The sequence below is a fragment of the Calliphora vicina genome, chromosome 4 (assembly GCF_958450345.1).
Source record: "Calliphora vicina chromosome 4, idCalVici1.1, whole genome shotgun sequence".
In the NCBI taxonomy this organism is placed as follows: domain Eukaryota; kingdom Metazoa; phylum Arthropoda; class Insecta; order Diptera; family Calliphoridae; genus Calliphora; species Calliphora vicina.
Genome location: NC_088783.1, coordinates 49446165 through 49467573, shown reverse-complemented (window position 1 = coordinate 49467573; position 21409 = coordinate 49446165). Strand labels below are relative to the sequence as shown.

At 32.4% G+C, this 21409-nt stretch overlaps 1 protein-coding gene and 1 long non-coding RNA gene across 2 annotated transcripts; one reads left to right on the top strand and one right to left on the bottom strand.

Annotated features, from left to right (window-relative positions):
• Positions 1 to 3379: 3379 nt before the first annotated feature.
• Positions 3380 to 15522, top strand: Usp16-45 (ubiquitin specific protease 16/45). The gene is made up of 8 exons (XM_065510110.1): positions 3380 to 3522; positions 4244 to 4648; positions 4714 to 5264; positions 5334 to 5470; positions 5534 to 5651; positions 5730 to 6538; positions 7795 to 9148; positions 14470 to 15522. Exons 2-7 carry the CDS (start codon positions 4319 to 4321, stop codon positions 9054 to 9056), a joined length of 3207 nt encoding a protein of 1068 aa, XP_065366182.1. The 5' UTR covers positions 3380 to 3522; positions 4244 to 4318; the 3' UTR covers positions 9057 to 9148; positions 14470 to 15522.
• Positions 15001 to 20589, bottom strand: LOC135959090 (uncharacterized). Its single transcript, XR_010576496.1, has 3 exons — positions 19421 to 20589; positions 16693 to 17395; positions 15001 to 16622 (listed from the first exon to the last, which is right to left on the bottom strand). It is a non-coding gene; the product is annotated as an uncharacterized LOC135959090 (long non-coding RNA).
• Between the last annotated feature and the right edge of the window lie 820 nt (positions 20590 to 21409).

The window sequence follows — 21409 nt, the reverse complement described above, 5'->3', positions numbered from 1 at the left end:
TTAAATAGCATACTTCTCGAAAGCATGTCTGACAGAATTATTGAAGATTTGGATCCCGAAGATATCTGGGGTCGTCAGAAAATTGATTTCAACAGACAGACAGACGGACTTGGCTTAATCGACTCCGCTATCTATAAGGATCCAGAATATATATACTTTATAGGGTCGGAAATGAAAAATTGAGAAATATATATACCCTTCTCAAGGTGAAGGGTATAATTACAAACTCATGGTGAAGAGTATAAAAATAATAAAGTGTTATTACAAACACAAACGCTTAACATATTTTGTAAGAATTCCAAAGCTAAATTTCATATAATCCCACATGCCAACTTATGATAACATAATGAAAGTGAGAACAAAAATAACTGTGATTATTTATTACTCACCCCAAAGCTAAGATTGTCCACCATTATTCTATTCTCCTTCTTTCAATTACTTGACTTTGTAACTCACACACACACGTACTTACTAAACACACTTGTTTGTTTGTCACTGAACAATTGCAACAACAACAACAAAACCTACATTTTGCGTACATATTTTTTTTTGTTAATTTTTGCATTTAATTTGCACACTTGTTACCGCTTTATTTACATTAAAAATTAGAAAACTTTCACTAAATCCATAAACTTTAACACTCAATTATTAGTTTTATGTAAAAATATTAACGGAAACACTATTATTTATATTATTTTTCAATTAATAAAATTGGACAACAATTCACTAGACGCCACTGCGGCGAAATTTATACAGACTGAAAATCGTATAATTTGTTGTTGGCATTTTTAACCTTTAACTTGCGAGAGGTGATGTTGAATTTTACACCCTCACTACATTTTATTTAGGTTTTATAAGAAAGGCTTGTGATAAAATAATAATGTATTGTTGAACTGAATGCAATTTTTTTCTTTTAATTTTTTTAAATTAAAAATGTCTATTATTTTTAAAAACCAAAAATTACAAAAAAAAACTTTTTTTAAATTAAATTTTGTCTTAAAATTAAAAATTTAATTTATATTTTGGTAACATACAAGATGTTGAAGTTAAGAAAATTCCTATTTTTATACCCTTCACCTTCGTGAGAAGGGTATATATAAGTTTGTCATTCCGTTTGTAATTTCCACAATATAATTTTCCGACTCTATAAAATATATATATTCTAGATCCTTATAGATAGCGGAGTCGATTAAGCCATGTCCGTCTGTCTGTCTCGATTTTTTACCTATTTTTTTACCTATATCTGGATTACTAAGTCATTAATATAGACAATATGGATATCTAATTATAGATATTTCAAAGACCTTTGAACGACGTATATAAGACCATAGCAAGTTGGACCTACAATGGATCAAAATCGGAAAAAATATTTTTAACCCCAATTTTTTGTTTTACCAAAAGTATTTTTTCGCTAAATATTAAAAAGAAATGAAAGAATATCTATGAAAAAAAATTTTTTTTTACCTAAAAATATTTAAAATTATTATTTTGAAGTATAATTTGGTGGAGGGTATATAAGATTCGGCAGAGCCATATATAGCTCTCTTACTTCATTTTTTTATCAAATCGGAATTCTAAGTATATTGAGCTATGTCCGTCTGGCTGTGTAAAACACCCTCACGTCCAAAATACGTAAGCAAAATTTGTGAAATTTATACCATGCAAATTTCTTCCCGGAATATCGCTTTATTAAATGCTTATAGAATAGACGTATCATGCAAAATTCAGCAAAAATTAGTTTCGACCTAAAAGGAATCATACTATATTTTTTTGGATCGGCCCATATTTGACTTAATCACTTAAATACGCATAAATGAATCTCTTAAAAAACCGTTAGGAGATAAAAGTTTGAAATAAATAATTCTCATACATATGAAAATCGCGGTACCGAATTTTATGAAGATCTGCCCATAATTGAACATAGGTCCCACTTCCGAAAATCACTTAAATACTCATAAAAAATCTCTTATAAAAATAGCTCTGTCAAAATACAAAGGAAAATCGCTTTATCGAATTTTATGAAAATAGGTATAAATATTTTATAAATAAATAAGTCTATTCCATAAAAAAGAAATACTGAGGTACGAGGTATGTAGTTTCTGTAACTCTCAATAATATTAACCCAGATATGCCGACCGTACTACATGTAGGTCACCATTATGTTCAGGTTTCTGATGAAACCAGTATTTTTTTAAAAATATTATTGATTGCGGATGATTTGCACTTCTTTATTTGACGAAGCCAACGGTATTTTTTATTGTCGCCGTGAACAAAACAAGATTTTTTTTACGTTTTATTTATTTTTTGAATCTGCTTTTATAAACCTTATTACAATAAGTATTTAAATCTTAAAACTAAAATGGAAAGCAGGCTTGGTTCAGGTGATGTGTTCACTATTTATCCCCAAAGTATTTTTCCAGCCCCGAAGGAAATGTGGACCCTATGAACAAAATTTTAAAAAATACCATTTTTTGGATTTTTGATCCAATTTTTAGAAATTGCGGGATACCCTTTGACCTTTTGGTTCCTTCAAAATGTAAAAATCAGGCAGTGTATTATAAAATTTAAAAACAATAGCCCAAAATAATTGGTATAGAAGGCAACAACTGTCATTTTCGAAATATTAAGGGAATATGGGGGTAACTCACAACAAACTTTGAAAATGATCAAAATTGGGTAAATCTTGTTGCAATGTAAAAGCTACAAATTAGGCGCTGCCTGAAATTTGAAAACTGGAATCTGTTTTCGAAAAATTAAGAAGTATAATTTGCGTAAATTTCTTTTAGCAATGTAGAAGCTACAAATCCTGAGGTGCCTGAAATTTGAATCAATAGCTCTTAATAATAGCTATCGAAATCAGTAACTGTCATTTTCGAAAAATTAACGGGGTACCAAAGAAATCAAATTTGCGTAAATTTCTTGTTGCGATATAAAAGCTACAAATCGAGAGGTGTTGAATTTTGAAAACTGGAGTCAATAGCCATCGTCATTTTACATCGCAACAAAAAATTTACTCAATTTTGATAATTTTCACAGTTTGTTGTGCGGTACCCCATATTCCCTTAATATTTCGAAAATGACAGTTATTGTGTTCGATAGCTATGGTTTATGGTTGTGTACGCAAGTGTTTTTAAAAAAATCTAGTTGAGCCGGCTGAATTTCACTTCTTCATTTCTTCACGCGCCTATTTTTTCGTTCGTATTGTCATAATATACAATTTTTGTGTCACCCTATCAATTAACAGAGTTGTTATTTTCGTATGAAAAGGTGTTCAGACGTAGAGTTGTTATTTTCGTAGTAGTAAAGAGAAAAAGTACTTTTCTGTGCAGCAATGTGCGCGTTTTTTTTAGTAAACTTAGCAAAAAATGTGAAAAGCACGTAAAATATATTTTGTGTGTTTAAAAATTGAAAAAAATTAGTTTTTAATAATTGAAAATAAGTTTAAAATTATTGAAAAGAAAAAGATAATAAAACCTGACAAATTGCATTTTTTAGAAGTGCTTAAAAATAAGAAAGAAAAAGGTTACTAACTATAATTTAAGCTACAAAATGAAACATGATTTTCACTTTTCTTACGTGACGTGAACAAATAAAGAAAATAGAGCAAAAAGAAAAATTGCAAAAAAGGAAAAAAACTTAAACAAAGAAATAAAGAATTAAAAATTGTTTTGTGTTTTTGCTAGGAAAAAAGAAAATTTAGTATAAGACAATGACGCATTGTGTTTCTTTAAAATAAAATCTAACAAAATAAAATGTAAAAAATTGTAAATTATGTTTTGTTGTTTTTTTATGTGCGGTTTTAAATCGTGTTGTTTTTGCACACTTTTAACACAAATACATACACAGGCTTACACATGTACAGGAAAACACGGGCGAAGACACTTATCCACCAACAACAACATAATTTTAAACTTAACCTCAATTTGTAATTTTATTTTTGACGTTTTAGTGTTAAAGAAAAAGTGTTTGTGTAGTTTAGCAATTTTTTTAATGATTTTTATCTAACTAAAATTTGGTAAATTTTGAAAATAATAAAAAAATATTTAATATATTAATAGCAATAGTTTTGAAATTGAATTATAGATGAAGAAAATTTATTTTATTGTTAAAATAATTCGAGTGCGAAAAAAATCAATGTTTAATTTAAGACTGCAATAATGGCAGCTAATTGTAACCTAAATTTTTCTTTATTAATTTGTAAAATTATACATAATTTTAATTCGCTTTGGTTTTTTGTTTGCAGATTTTTCTTATTTTATACTAACTACCAAATTTTCTAAGACGCATTTAGGGTTTAAAACCCTTTGAAAAAAAAATTATGGTTAAAAACTATCAAGAATGGAACGATGCTTCGTCATCGGATTCCTCGGACGAAAAAGCTAATCCAACTGCTGCTTCTCGTTCCTGCGATCATGTTAAGAAAGCGGTAGACTCGGCTAAACTGCGTAAATTGTTGAAAACAACTGGCTTGGTGTTCGAGTGTATACAGTGTCAAAAATTGGGCGTTACCTCGCCAGCTGCTGAGGCTGCGGAATCTCCTGATTCTCCGGGGGCCTTTGAATATGACAATACCTTGTGGTTGTGCCTGAAATGTGGCACTCAGTTGTGTGGTCGTTCCAAAAATCAACATGCTTTAAAACATTTTAAGGTCAGTAAAATTAAATGGAATTAAAATAAATTTTTTAAATAATAAAATTTTGTGACTCATTACAGACTCCTCATTCAGATTCCCATGCGTTGACCATGAATACTCGCTCTTTTGAAATCTGGTGTTATGAATGTGATAATGAAGTTAAAGCGGACTCCCGTAAAAATCTATTAGAATGTGTTGAATTTGTTAAGGGTTTGGCTCAAAAACCACCCGTAGCTACAGCAGCAATGGATAATATAGAAAGTAAAATTCTAAATACATTAGAGTCAATGAAACCTCTATTGGGCCCTGAGGACTCGACAGCTAATAGCTCCTCTACAACTGGCAATAAATCTGCCATTCCCTTGCCACCGCCTCCATTACCACCAATACCTGGTATGGCTAAACGTGTTAATGAGCCTTTGGTTACCTACAGCAACTACAATAGTATGCCAGTTTTATCTACAGGCTCGGCAAATGCTGGAACAAAACCGGCGGTGGCCGAGCCATTGCCACGCGTTAGAGGTTTAACTAATTTGGGTAATACATGTTTCTTTAATGCTGTTATGCAGTGTTTGGCTCAAACGCCTTATTTGTTGGATGTTTTGAAAGAGTCTGCCGAAGCTGGTGAAGAGTATGTTGTTTACAAGACTTAAAAGGAAACAAATGTTGTTATTTTCTTTGTCTTATGTTTGATTTATAGATTTACTTTGCCTGGTGGTACTTTTAAGTCCAAGGATGAGGAAGTTTTGGATTTGCCAGCCATTAAGGGAACTTTATCCGCCTGGGGAGGTTTGACTGCTGCCTTGGCTCAAACTTTAGAAGAGCTGCAATCGGGTGGTAAGAATAAATTAATAAAATCCTTGAAATAATCAGCTTACATATTTGTTTTTACTATTTTAGGCGGTGTATTTAATCCCAGCAAACTTTTCTACAAGTTGTGTGCTAAATGTCCTCAATTCCAAGGAGGCGATCAACATGATTCTCATGAACTGTTAAGACATTTATTGGAAAGTGTGCGGTAGGTACTAGACTAACAACAAAACAAAACCTAACAAAATATTTTGTCAAATTTATGTTAACATACTTTTGCTTTCAGCTCTGAAGATTTAAAACGTTACCAACGCGTTATTTTGCAAAATCTGGGCTACAAAGATCAAGACATCAATTCAGTTTCCGAAGACATGAAACAAAAATGTAAAATTTATGGCAATCAAGCGGCCGATCGTATCTTACGTCCCGAACAAGTCTTTCGCGGTTTTCTTGTTTCAACACTGACTTGCCAAGACTGCTACAATGTCAGTTCGAGGCATGAGTATTTCCTGGACATGTCACTTCCTGTAAGTGTTGAAAAATCGCAGCCACCGCAAATACGGCGAAAAACTTCACCCGACAATGCAAATTCGTTCTATCTACATCCGGCGCCCGCCAATTCTTCACCTATCGGCCCTACAAAGGCTCAATTGAAGAAGGATCAGAAGAAGGAGCGCAAGGCCAAGCGTGTGGCTAAGCATCAGCACACTAAACTTGTGCAAAAACAATTGCTAACTGATATAACTGGGGGTGATGGTGGCGGCGGTGCTGGTGATGCTAAAGCTGCTGACAACGAGGCTGGAACAGCTGGTTTAATTGGTTGCGCCACCCGTGAAGAGGCTGGTAGTCAAAATGCGACCACTTGGTCAAATTCTTCCTCGTCCGCTGAACAATCCGATGCTGATGTTGAAGATAATCTTGTGGATGACAATGAGAAATGTTCAAAACCATTAAATACCTCAAGTAGTTTAACAACAAATGGCTCAACTAACGATGCAAATGGTAATAATAATCAGGTGGCCACTAGTCCGGTGGAGAAACGAGGTGATTCACCGGAAAATATGGACAAAGATTCCTTAGATGAGGATGAGAATGGTAAGCTCATTAAATAGGAACGGAAATGTAAAATTTTTAAAAGATACCTTTTTCAAGAGTTACTATTTAAAAAGGAACTTTTATTTAAAAGGTACCTTTATTTAAAAGGTACTTTTATTTAAAAGGTACTTTTATTTAAAAGGTACTTTTATTTAAAAGGTACTTTTATTTAAAAGGTACTTTTATTTAAAAGGTACTTTTATTTAAAAGGTACTTTTATTTAAAAGGTACTTTTATTTAAAAGGTACTTTTATTTAAAAGGTACTTTTATTTAAAAGGTACTTTTATTTAAAAGGTACTTTTATTTAAAAGGTACTTTTATTTAAAAGGTACTTTTATTTAAAAGGTACTTTTATTTAAAAGGTACTTTTATTTAAAAGGTACTTTTATTTAAAAGGTACTTTTATTTAAAAGGTACTTTTATTTAAAAGGTACTTTTATTTAAAAGGTACTTTTATTTAAAAGGTACTTTTATTTAAAAGGTACTTTTATTTAAAAGGTACTTTTATTTAAAAGGTACTTTTATTTAAAAGGTACTTTTATTTAAAAGGTACTTTTATTTAAAAGGTACTTTTATTTAAAAGGTACTTTTATTTAAAAGGTACTTTTATTTAAAAGGTACTTTTATTTAAAAGGTACTTTTATTTAAAAGGTACTTTTATTTAAAAGGTACTTTTATTTAAAAGGTACTTTTATTTAAAAGGTACTTTTATTTAAAAGGTACTTTTATTTAAAAGGTACTTTTATTTAAAAGGTACTTTTATTTAAAAGGTACTTTTATTTAAAAGGTACTTTTATTTAAAAGGTACTTTTATTTAAAAGGTGCTTTTATTTAAAAGGCACTTTTATTTAAAAGGTACTTTTATTTAAAGGGTACTTTTATTTAAAAGGTACTTTTATTTAAAAGGTACTTTTATTTAAAAGGTACTTTTATTTAAAAGGTACTTTTATTTAAAAGGTACTTTTATTTAAAAGGTACTTTTATTTAAAAGGTACTTTTATTTAAAAGGTACTTTTATTTAAAAGGTACTTTTATTTAAAAGGTACTTTTATTTAAAAGGTACTTTTATTTAAAAGGTACTTTTATTTAAAAGGTACTTTTATTTAAAAGGTACTTTTATTTAAAAGGTACTTTTATTTAAAAGGTACTTTTATTTAAAAGGTACTTTTATTTAAAAGGTACTTTTATTTAAAAGGTACTTTTATTCATTACTATTACACATACTAATCCTTCACTTTCATAATTTTATTTTCAGACTCTGGCATAGCCACTAGTCCTGCCAATGCTGGTGCCAGCTTTCCTCCTTCTTCCGCCTCGAATTCAGAAACCAACGGAGATACTATTGCCGCAGAGGCAGCAGGCACAAACAGTGTTTTATCACTGGGCCTCAGTGAGAAAGGAGCCAACATTGTACGCCAATTAACCCTTAATGATATAAACACCACAACCAACACCACTACCTCGTCCAACTCAACGAATGACGCCGTCCCTGTTTTAACCAACGGTGAGGTAAAACCCATTGACAACGAAGATCAAGTCGCACAGACTCTCAATCAAATGAATTTGACCCATGATAATGAAGACAAATTGGAAGAACAGAAAAAGGCGGCCCGTGCTAAAGCGAAACGTGTACGTACTCAAAGTTATTCCGACTGGAGTACCACCATTGCACCTCGCTATCAGTGCGAAGATGGTGAGTGTTCGGTGCAATCGTGCCTAAACAATTTCACAGCCGTTGAACTGATGACGGGCAACAATAAAGTTGGTTGCGAGTCCTGCACTAAGCGTATTAATGGTGAAGATCCTAAAGCTAAAACCGTTAATACCAATGCCACCAAACAGTTCCTGATCTCTAGTCCGCCTGCTGTTATGATACTTCACTTGAAACGTTTCCAATTGGGACCACGTTGCTTGTTCCGCAAATTGACGCGTCCCGTCAACTTTCCCATGATACTCGATATTGCTCCCTTCTGCGGTTCGAAAGTTAAAAATCTACCCAACATTGATCGCAAACAAAAGAAACTCTTGTATGCCCTGTACGGTGTGGTTGAACATTCGGGTAACATGTATGGAGGCCATTATACAGCCTATGTTAAGGTACGCTCCAAGCTAAACACTGACGATAAACGTTGGAAATTCATACCACAAGGTAGTAAAGCCGAACTAGATCAAGATGATGAGCAGCGCAAAAAGTTGGATGAACTGTTGGCGCGCGAAAAGGCACGAGATTTACGCATGAAAGCTGCTAATGACAGTGATGATTTCTCTAATTCATGCTCTAGTTCTGACTCTTCAAACACATCCTCCTCATCCGAGCCAGAAGATTCATCCTCAACTCCCCAATCACCGGCTCACGATTCGACAGCTGGTGCTGCGGGTGGTTACGAAGAAGCCAGCAATGTACAAATGCCATTGGGTAAATGGTATTATGTTTCTGATTCTCGTGTAACGGATGCTAGTGAAAGTGAAGTTTTGAATGCTCAAGCATATCTACTATTCTATGAACGTATTTATTAAATGAAAACTATAAGAATAACAAACAACAGCAGAACAGCAGTAACAATTAAACAACAATAACAAGACAGAGAGACAGACACTATTTTTTATGGGTAAGTGCCATTTTTATACACGTAATTTACATATGCATGTATATTTTCTGATTTTTAGAAAATTAATCAAGAATACAGGAGCTAGATTCCATAATTCAAAAAGCCATAAAGTACTATTGTAGTGAAGATAAAGTACCATTAAAAGAAAAGAAAAAATAACTATTACTTTCCATATTTTGGATTCTTCCTACAATCAGAAAGTGTCTAGGTCATTGATTTAGAATATTTAAAAAGTAGCATCTGAAAAAAGAATAGTACTATTATTTAACCACTTAACGTACCCCGGAAGTGTACGACGCAAATTTCTCAACTAAAATGATAGCTTACATATATGTATTAAATAAAAATGTCTAACTATTGGAACTGGTATATTTTTAAGCACAAATTTATACAGAATAATTCTAGATTAATTTTATCAAAACGTCATTTCTCAAAAAAAAAAAAATGATAATGAATTTTATAACAAAATCCAATTAGATTTTTATGCACAAATTTACACAGATTAATTTTAGCGCGATTTTACCTAAACGGTTTTTTTTTAAATTCGTTCTATCTAATTCGAATTTAATTAAAATTTTTCGAAATCTGGCATCAAAAATACCCAAAGAAATGAAAAAACTAAAAATCAAAATTTGGTAGCAATCAAATTACATAGTCGCTGCTCCTACAAAAATATATATCATCACCTAAAATGCAAAAGAGCCTATCTGTTTTAAATTTTACAATTTTTAAAATTTCTTTAATAAAGTCATTATTTTTTTTTAAAAATAGAAAGCTAAAAATTTGTGAAGACGTGTACCTTGATGCGCTGTACCAATGTCCATTAAAAACTCACTTTTGAATACAATTATTTTACTTCTCTTCTGTCAATTTACATAGAAAAAAATTGGAATATGTATGTATTTAATTTGTCCAAGGGTTACATATATCTTAATTAAAATACCTAAAGTAAATTCCTAATAACTTTTGAACTTTGAATCATATTGTCCTCATACTTGATCTCATATTAGAAGAAATGAATATTATTTGAAGATACTCAAAAATCATTCCTTTAATTTTCTAAAGATTTTTCTCTAATATAAACCATTGCATCGTGAATATCATACATAACATTCGAAATGAAACTATTAAGGGTTCTCGAGATAATTTAAATTTAATACAAATTTGGGATATCTTTATATATACAAATGAAATGGTCCATGTATGTAATGGCAAAAAGTGAGAACGGCTGGAGCAATTTGTCTGATATTTTTTGTATTCGAAAATTCGGAAATTTAAAGTTTTCAATATATAAATTTTTTGGAGATACTTGAAGAACTAACATTAGTAAATAGCTACTAGGGATGCCAATCCCGAAATCCCGAAAATCCCGGGATTTTTCGGGATAGGGATTTCCCGAATCCCGGGATTTGTGAAAAAGAATCCCGGGATTTTTCGAGATTAACAAATCCCGAAATATTATGAGATTTTTGATATTTTAGGAAGATTTTTGAAGCACCCAAAATACTTAGAAAGCTAAATTTCAGCATATTTTTTATAATACTAATCTCGCTTCAAATCCAAACGCAGACAGATTTTTTCATTTGAATCGGAGAGCTTGCATTAACAGGCTTTTACACAATTTACACTTTTACGAAATTTATGTTCAAGTTATTTTCTAAAGGGGACAAAGGGGGCAAATGTAGCCCGATTTCCGCAGTACTTTACAGTATAATTTCAGAGTATTTACAACTTATTTTGTGCAAAATTTTATAAGGATTGCCGCATAATCAAGATATTTATGACTGCTCAAACAGTACTCCGGGGGACAATTGTATGGAGCTAGGGGAAATCATGGACCATTTTATTTTAATTTAACGCATTAGTTTTTGATTTGTTATGTTTTTACTTAAATATATTAATGATATAATAGTTTTTATTGTTGAATTTGATGTTTTTGACGTTTAACTAAAATCCCGAAGTCCCGAAAAATCCCGAAATCCCGAAAAATCCCGGGATCCCGAAAAATCCCGGGGTCCCGAAAAATCCCGGGATCCCGGGATTTACATTTCTAAAATCCCGAATCCCGGGATTTGTAAAACCCAGTCCCGTTTGGCATCCCTAATAGCTACTAAGCGAAGCCGGGGTCAGCTAGATTTTAATAAATTTGAATACTTGTTTATTTTGATAAATAATTGTCCAATTTTGATAAACATAGTTTTAGTCATAGAGAATTATTTTGTTTAAACATATAGAAAATAATTGTCAAAAATTTCGTCTTTCAAATCAAATTCAAAATTTCGTGAGGTATTGACCTAATTATTTTTGTCATTTATATTTAAACAGGCGCGAATCCAGGGGGTGAAAATAGGAAATTTCTCCGAAAAGTTTTAAAACAAAAAAAAGGAAAAAAGAAATATGAAATCGGATATAAGCAAAAAAAAAAAACAGCACTACCTCGATTATTTGTATCTATATCTGAGTGAATAGTAATACAAAAGGGGGTTTTTTCTTTATTTGAATTTTATGAAATGAATTTGAATACTTGAAGGGGGACTTTATGGTATGTATCCATAAACATAAAATTGGGAAAATGTTATCCTGAATAAATGAGAATTCGAAAAGGGAGACTTAATAATAATTTTTCTTTCTTATACTGGTAATTTTTCAATTTTCATTAATAATGTTTCTAGCTTTTTTAAGCACACGAAGTGAGAACGCAATAATGTGGACTAAATACTGCATTTTATATTTATCACTGGTACCTTTTGAATGTTCTATATGATTCTAGGTAAAGTGGGAACTTTTTTACTAATGGAACTCTTTGTTATACATTACACCACCATAGTTGTTCAAATGATCGGTGTGTAATTAGTCATTGCTTCCATATAAGACCCACTTCCTTAAATCACTTTAACGAGCATAAATCTCTTAAAAATGTAGGTATTCACATAAAATTCAACAGAAATAATAATTTTCATGTAGACATAAATCACACTGCCTAATTTAATTTGATGGTGATCGGTCCATAATTAGTTATAGCTTTCATATAAGGCCCACTTCCGAAAATCATTCACGAAAATAAAATATTGTAATTTTAAAAGAAAAACGTTAAGCTCAATTACTCAGTGTAAGGTATTATATGGTCGGGCTTGACCCACCATACTTTCTTAATTGTTTTTTTTTTATATATACATTAGAGTGTCCCTTAGAATTACATTTTTTGAAATGTTGACACGGTACCCCCTGAAAACTTTCGTAATGACCTAAATATTTACTTGTATATTTACTTGTATATGAGTTTTTATCTTCATAGGATACAGTTAACCTATTCGCAGGTATAACCAAAAAAAATATTTTTTTTAACGGCAGTTTCAAAACTCCAATTTAAAATTTTGTTATATAAATTTCAGAATTTTTTGATCATCACATGGGGATTTATTGACAACATAATAGGGAATAAAAATGTGAAAAAAATATGTCAATACCTCCTATAGTTTTTCCGTACCTGGGATATATTTTCGAGAAAAACTAATTTTTGGGTCATATTTTGGCGAATGAGCCCAATTTCCTTACTGTTATTAATCGTATGTAAAATCTGTTCAGAATATTATAGTTCAGGTATTTCTAAATATAGTCTAAAAGTTTTCCTAAAATCGGAAAACGTTAACCCTTAAATCGTGAAGGTCAAAGCTCAAATTTTTCAATATTTGGAATTTCTAATGGAAATATAGCGAAATGTTATATATTTTTGGGCCGATTTTGATGAAACTTAAGAAAAATATAACATGAAGTCTAGTATTTACAATAACAGCACAAAAATGGAAATTAACCCTTAAGAGCACTTGGTGTCAAAATGATTGTGTTTTTCGTGATTTTAAAAGTTCAGGGTCATTTGGACATATATGAAACGTGAAATTAGGAACTTATGAAACTAAGTAAAATTTTAACTTACAAAAGAGAATTAGTGGCACTTTTTCTTTACTGTAATAAAACTCCATTTTGATCACTATATAACGACTTATAGCTTTTATGTTAATATTTTTTTAATTTTAATATAAACCAATTTATTTTTTCTTGAAATTATAGTGATAGCAGATTATAGTTTTTTTTTTACCAATTTATAGCCACGTTTATGTTTCATTTAATTTTCATATGAAAAAACAAATTATTGTCCCTTTTCCATTTGGACCACTATTTACCGACTTATAGCCACGTTTATATTTCAGTTCATTTTCATATGAAAAATCGATTTAGTTTTGAAAATAGAAGTGATCACAGATAATCGGTCTTTTCAGTTCATTTGCATTTAACTACGATATATAACAAAAATTAAAAATAAATGCTCTCTAGCGAAAATATTCTTTTCAATATGGTAAAATTAAAAAAAAAAATATTGCAAGAAATATTAAACAGGAAATTGTTCTAAGTCTATAGGAATTTGTAAATTTGTCTTTTACTTGAAAGTTTTTAAAAGTATCAAATGAGCCACAAGGCTGGGGTACAATGTTACGAGTACTTCTGAATATGAAATAAAATAGAATACTTTTTCTTTACCGATTTAAGATATTTTTGAGAGCTGAAGTCCCATTCAGAGAGGGGAATTATGAGGGGACTATAAGAAAAAATTAACCAAATTCAATAGGTTTCGTTTTCGGATAATACAAAAGTGTGTGTGATAGACTGACATCAGATCCTTATCAAATTGTGTTGCTTTAAGGTGGGTGTGGAACAATATTTTTAGGCGTTGATAGGAGCAAAAACGTATAATAAGTAATCGGTCTTATTGTGTAATACGTTGTCGATTTACTACATTGAGGGTCTAGTACTAGATTAAATATAATATGCAACCTGTTTCTTTAATCTAGTACTAAACTAACGATGTCGTAAATCGATAACGCCTTACACAATAAGGCTGAATATCTAATCTATTTTGGAAGTTGCAAAAACATATTTTTTAATAGTGCAGAATAGGTTTTAAATTTTATATCTATTTTAACGCGTCTAAAAGTTACAAATTTGCAAAAAGTATCAAATAATTGTGTTCTTCTTCTGGATTTTAATAGATGTTATAAATGTTTTTTAAAAGATGTTTTAAATTAGCTGAGAATATGTGTATAAAATGTACCAGTTTTATACACCTTTAAGTTCCAAATATTTAAATTTTAGTTGTTTGTGCTGGGTGATGATGAATCAGTCAGTCAGTCACAAAGTAGCGTTGTACGTTTTTTTATATATAGATTATTATAGTTTGACACAATAGTATTTGTTGATTTTACTGATTATCCATATTTCTATAAACTGTTTTTATTAAACTTGCTTTTATTTTTTTTTCTTTTTAGAAATTTCTCTCCCTCTTAAACGACACGAGAGAATTTTCGTCTATTTTTAGGTTATCACAATGGCCACACCAAACTTGATGATGAATATTAATTGTAATCTACCCTACTATTATTCCTTCTACTATTTACTCCTCTTTAAGCGAAGTCCTTGCTTTACTTACTTACTTTTATTAAATCATGTTGTGACATTTTATTTGTTTTAATTTTATTACTCCTACAAAACGACATTTATAAAGCATTTTTTATTTTGGTAAAAACAAAATGATTTTTTAAAAATCTTTAATTTTGTTTAAACAAATTTACTCTAGCTTGCCTATTTTCTCGCTTTTATATGATTTTAAATGCATTTTTCTGCTCTCCCTTTCAAATATTTGCATATAATTTAAATTTATTTTAAAAAGTAAATTGGTTTTAACCATTACATTCAAATTTACATTGATTGTTCTTATCAGATAGATTATATCCCTTAACTTTTCATTTTTATTATTATTATTCTATGTTTTTACTCTCCCTCCCCTCCCCCTCTATATATTTTTATTACATTTGCTTTTAGTTATTTAAAGTTTTATTTGAAATGAAATGCTTATTGTTTTGTTAAAAATTTAAGTAAAACATAAATATTTTTATAATTTTTAAAAGAAAAAAACAAAAAAAAGAAACCATCAACAAAATATTAAATAAATCTATTAATTAATAAAATAAGCCGCTTTTAACTATTTAATCCATTTGCCCTTTAAACTTCTAAATAATTATTTATATAAATACATATTTAAAGAAAATATTAGTAATTTTATTTTTAACTTTAATTTGAGAATGTTACCCCCTTCTCCTATTTAAGCTTGTAAGAAAAGAAAAAAACGTTTTCTGCAAAATTATTAAAACAAAAAAAAAAAAAACAAAAAAAATGGAATTAAAATATTTTTAATTTTACATTATACACTAAATAATTATTGCATATAAACATAATTATAAAAAAATAAGAAGGAATTTAGTTTTTAAAATGATGATGCGTAAACAAGTTAAAATAAAATTAAGATTTAAAAGTTAAACAAACTGACGTTTTTTTATTTTAAACCCAGTGGTCGGTATAAAGCGAAATGTTGTTCCCACGACAATTTGATCATCACTACTGAACGAACCTAGTCTTACTCGGCCATAGAACAACAACCGGAATTTCTTTTTCCAGAGAAGAACTTCCGACGACTGCATACCGGTTACAACAACTACATAAAGAGAACGTAGGTTATAAAAACATGGAATGTTGTAGCAGCATAAACAATTTTAAAATATTTAATAAGGGGGTTCTGCATGTAGTTCAAGCCTAAGGAATTGTGCTACTTCGCCTGATTGAGTTCATAAATACACTAGACGAGTGGCTGAACAGTTGAATATGTGGAGAGTGTCAAGAGGACCTTGACCAAATGCTGGACATAAGTTGAGGATGACACGATCAATGCTGGTCCAAAAGGTATTAAGCATGTTGCTAAATCCTGATCTTAGTTGTGCCAGAACGACTCTTGTTTTACGCGGCAGAATCTTCTCGGCGTCTGCTATAGGTGGTGGGCGACCTCCAAGTAAGGTATTCATACGGTATTCTGCAACCGCGTTATTGATGGTGTCTCTATGAATGTCGTTCACATATCTCTGTATGCTTTCGTTGTGTTTACGTAGTTCCTGTCTGACATGCCTCTTATGAGACTTCAACTCTATGATGTCGAAGTTTCATGTCACCGGAGATGTCATCCAAAGGAACTGTTGCGCCAACAGAAGGAACTATTGCGCCAACATGACGTTGTGTTTCTTGACCTTTAGAACCTAGGTTTCCTCGTGAAGGTGGTGTTCTGAAACGTAATTTGAAGGCAGCCTGTGACGGTTCTTAAGGCTGCATTTTAACTAAGGCGATCACACTGGAGCAGCATACTTGACCACTGACCGACCAATCGTCTTATAGGTAGCTAGCAAGAGTTCTTTCGGTTTATGCGTGATTGCAGGGCGTATGCTGATGATGTAAAAAGGCTATCAAAAGTGATACCCAAGATTTTAGGGTGGTTCACTGTCGGAATTTGTATGCCATAGACCATGATGTCTAAGTTGAGTTTTATCTCCTTCGTCCAGATGGTCAAGAGTGTTGTCGATGACTTCGTTGGTGCTAACTGTTGTAGAAATTGTGGATTTCGTTAAGATAACCATTTACAATACCGCAATGCACATCAATGTAATTACCTGTCGCCAAGATAGTCCAGTCGTCCGCATAGGTGATTACCTCCAAACTATGTGGGAGCACTGTGAGTTTAGAGAGGTAGAAGTTTAAAAAGGAGCGGCGACAAAACTCCGCCCTAAAGGACTCTCTCATCAACGTCATGACCTGTCGCAAAGATAGTGAAGCCATCTGCATAGAGGATTACCTCACATCCTGTGGGTGCACTGGAAGTTTAGAGAGGTAGAAGTTAAACAGGAGAGGACCCCACCCTAAGGAACTCCTTGTTTAACTCTACGGGATTTTGAGCATTTGTCTCCAAACTCCACGAACGACTGCCTGCCACTCAGATAGTTCACTATCCATCTCTTCGTATTTTTGGGCATTGTGGACTGCAGGATGTCCTGGAAGAGTGTGACCACTAGGATAGTCCGTTCACGAGGCCTCTGCTTATTTAAACCCTATGGGATTCGAGTGACTATGGCGGATAATGCTGTGCATCTTACGGAATCCATGCTATTGACGGGGTGCTGGGAGTTGACGGGTCAGCTGGGGGAGGAAAAGAATTACGAGTGTCTTCGCTATCTACACGACAGCCAGTTCGCTATCTACATGACAGCCAGTTCTGCGTGAGCTATAAAATGTGATTTTTCTTATTTTTTTAAAATAATTTGTATAAACCGATCAAGTCCCAGGTGTTATGAGTGTCGAGCACTGTTTTAAACGCTCCTAAAATGGTAAGAATAAAAACAATTAACAATTAAAAAAAAATGTCCTTAAATTAACAATAAAACAACATTTATGAAACGCAAAATTATTTGGTACATTCATAATTGATCCCATTGTGATACCCAAGAAGTAAACAGCAGATTACTTAATCAACATCCGTTGTTTCCAAGGTGAATCAACCAGAGTATCTGATAAAGGGAAGGATGCATCTCAGATTCATCCTAATCTAAACACGACAGGAAGAAGGTTACAAGAATACGTTCCCTCATGTTTGTTAGAGCCGGGCAATGGCAGAATAGGTGGGACACAGTCTCCTCATCTTATTCGTTTTGACAGCTTCTACAGTAGTAGTAAAACCGAAGGCACATTATTCTAGCATGTGTTTCAATTATACAGTGTCCTGTAATAAAAGTAACAATTAGCCTTATTTGCTCACGACAGAATTCTATAACTAGATTCGTCCTGCCGGCATCGTATATGGGCTAGGATTCATTAGTCAACCTGTTCTGTGCAGTCTCATATAGTTTCTGCTGTACAACCATGATAAATTTTGCAAGAGAAATACCAGAAAAGGGATCATTCGCATCCACAGCCATCATCCTTCCCCTACTGGCCAATTCGTGTGTCATTCAATTACCCGGATTTCCATCGTGTACAGGGACCCATATAAGAGTTAACCTATAATGTCTCACTATCTCATTTAGGAATACCCGGTATTCCTCGGTTAACCTAGATATCGCGAAGACACCCGATAATCCTTTAAATGCAGCCTTGCTATCAGTAAATATACAGATATTTCCAGATATTCAATAATACAGTTGGATGCATGTTTTATGGCAGTAATTTCCGCATGAAGAGCATTGCAGAAGTGAGGTAGCCCGAAGTAGGATTTTTTCCCATAGTCCCTTTTATCCACCGACCCTTTTACACCTTTTGGAGCCCTCAGTATACATATAACCTTATGGTATCATCAGGGGGTAGAGTCCGTGCAGCCATATATATTCCTATTCGGAATTATTTTATAGTCCAATATTTTACAGTGCCCAATGTCCTTACCAGACCACGAGCAACCAACATTCAGTCTCACAGCAGAGTTGATAGCCATTTGTATCACCATCAAGTCAACTGGTAGCCTGTTTAAAATAGTGAAAAGTGCTTTAGACGAAATAGACCTAAAGCGTCTGTCATTGTATTGCAATAGTTCAACCCGTTCAACGGCCTTCTAGTGAGAAACATTCTCCAAGGCATGCAACCACACTGAAACTCAATAAAACAAAATGGGTTTAACAACTGGTTTACAGATCCAATTGATACCCTTCTGCTCAATTCCCATTGTTAGTAACAATTGTCCTGTTGCAACACTTAATTGAATAGTCACACTGTGTAAATGTTCAGATGAGTTATAAGTAGGATCATACGAATATAAATTATTCGAATAATCGAGAAAAAAAAAATATATTAAAGTGAGCAATAGTCGTAAAACGACCATAAGATGTGGCCAGACATGAAACTATAATATTTCAAAATGACACAGCTCAGCCACATGTTGCAATACTTGTTAAAAACCATTTAGAACGAAGTGGTTGTGACGTTTTGCCTCACCCGCTTTATAGTCCAGATCTTTTCCCGTCCGACTACTGAGCTACGTTTCACATTGGAACAGAGTATCCGATATTGGCTTGATTCGTTTTTGGCCTCCAAAGATGAGCAGTTCATTTGGCTCGGAATTCTTATGTTGCCAGAAAGATGTCATTGAACAAATGTTTCAAAATAAAAGCTAAAAATTTTAAAAAAATTCCGCTCATACCCCTATTATTTTAAAATTTTTTTTTATAAAACTCGAATAATTGCCATCCCTATATATTAGGTAATTCGATTCAAAGAAAACATTTTCGAATTGCCATATATAAATCAAACAAAATTTTCAAGATTTTCATTTCGAATCGAATTACTAGGTATCCAGTAAATATGTAACTGTAATATAATAGTTCTCAAAGTTAGATAACAATGAGTAGGAGTACTCACATTGCGCCAATTCTCACAAGTTTCTTCTGCCAAATAAATTAAAGCGTTTTAAAAAGCCTTTCTAAAATTACAAAACACTTCAACGTCACTGATTTCATGAGATCCATTACATTTGACACTGTCACAATATTTCGATTGAGTAAATTACTCTCTCTGTGTATGTCTGTTTTTCAAAGTATTTACGTCGTTTTGTTAGTATTTTTGCAGTAGTGTTTGTTAATTTCAATTTTATTTATTAACTAGCGGGAAAAATTGTTAGGGCTTCACTTTATAGGCCTTTTAAAAAACCTATTTACAAATTCTACTCATTCCACTCTACCTTCTCTCAGAATGCACAGTGTGGCTGAATCGAATTTTTTTTTGGAAATAAATCTGACATTTCTAAACGGCTGGTCCGATCGGGATAAAATTTGACGTGACCGTAGCCAAGGAGTATTCGAGTTTAAGTTATTAAATTGGATCCTACAAATGCTCCGGCGTTATGGGGGCTCGAAGTAGGGTACCTTCGACATGTAAAATTAAACACGTGCCAATACGTTTGTTTCCCATCCTATTTGAAAGATTTTTATATTTTTGGAAAGCGCTCGGCTAGCATGTGCTATTTATCTCTTCTAATTTTCGAGTTATAGGCATTTTAAAATTTAAATTTTAAAATTTGGCCATACCTTGGCCCGCTATTTTAAAAATATAGGGCGTAATTTTGGACCGAATGGATTCGATTTTTAGACAACTAAATTACCAATAATATACAAAAGATTTGAGGTCAATATCTCTTATGGATCCAAAAATAAACGATTTTCAATTTGAATATTAAAAAAATAGTAGATTTTTGCTGTTTTTTGGGCGAAACGGTGACTTAACTATTATTTTTATTAAAAAAAACTTTCTTTAACAACATATAACAATTTTATGTTTTCAAATATGTCGCCCCTACGTCCTTCGGAATTTGACCTATTTTTTATAAAAATTTCTATCCTTCAGAAATATTGCACTTTTTCATACTATGAAAATTTTATAAATTTTCTTAATGTGACTGACTCAGAACCAATGACTTGTGTTGAATAAAATATTAAGAAAATTTATAAATATTTTTTAGTATGAAAAAGTGCAATATTTTTGAAGGACGGAGTTTTAAAGTAGCATATTTTTCAAGACTAGCCGAGCGCTTTTCAAAAATATAAAAATCTTTGAAATAGGATGGGAAACAAACGTGTTGGCACGTGTTTAAAAATTTTACATGTCGAAGGTACCCTACTTTGAGCCCCCATAACGCCGCCCCTGGAGCATTTGTAGGATCCATTTTAATAATTTAAACTCGAATACTCCTACGGTCACGTCAAATTTTATCCCGATCGAACCAGCCGTTTAGAAATGCCAGATTTATTTCCAAAAAATTTCGATTCTGCCCCACAAATAATCCAGGGGCGGCTTTATGGGGGCTCAAAGTAGGGTACCTTCGACATGTAAAATATTTAAACACGTGCCATCTTTTTGTTTCCCATGAATTCATAAGAATATTTTCAGACCTCTTAATAGAAATTCCTATTTATACACTCTAGGATAATGTCAATCAGGTGTGGTTTACCGATGGTTCCAAACAGCCTAATGGTGACACTGAAGCTGTTATTTATGGGCCCAATTTTCAAAAGGATACATTCCCATCAATATATCAGGCGGAAATTTACGCCATCTCTCTTTTAATAACCTCGGTACGCACAATGAATTCACATTGTGCTGGGTACCTGGCCGTGAAGACCAGGCTGGTAATAAACGGCCAATAATAGGGTGCTCGACGTTCTTTCATAGGTCCTGAACCTTTCTTTGGAACCTGAACACTATGGAACGAATTCGTTCTTGGGTTGAATCGGAATTTGGCCGATTTTGGGGTAACTTACCTGGATTTAGACAGTCCACACGGTTCACTACTCTGTCCAAACGTAGCTCTCAATTGTTGCTATCGCTCGGAAAGGTTGACTTGAGAATTCGTAC

Bases quoted from the DNA above. Each gene is read 5' to 3' on its own strand.
- Usp16-45 (XM_065510110.1), top strand. From the start codon at position 4,319: ATGGTTAAAAACTATCAAGAATGGAACGATGCTTCGTCATCGGATTCC. The intron at 5,265-5,333 runs GTATGTTGTTTA...TTTGATTTATAG, and splicing joins TCTGCCGAAGCTGGTGAAGA to ATTTACTTTGCCTGGTGGTA. The intron at 5,471-5,533 runs GTAAGAATAAAT...TTACTATTTTAG, and splicing joins AGAAGAGCTGCAATCGGGTG to GCGGTGTATTTAATCCCAGC.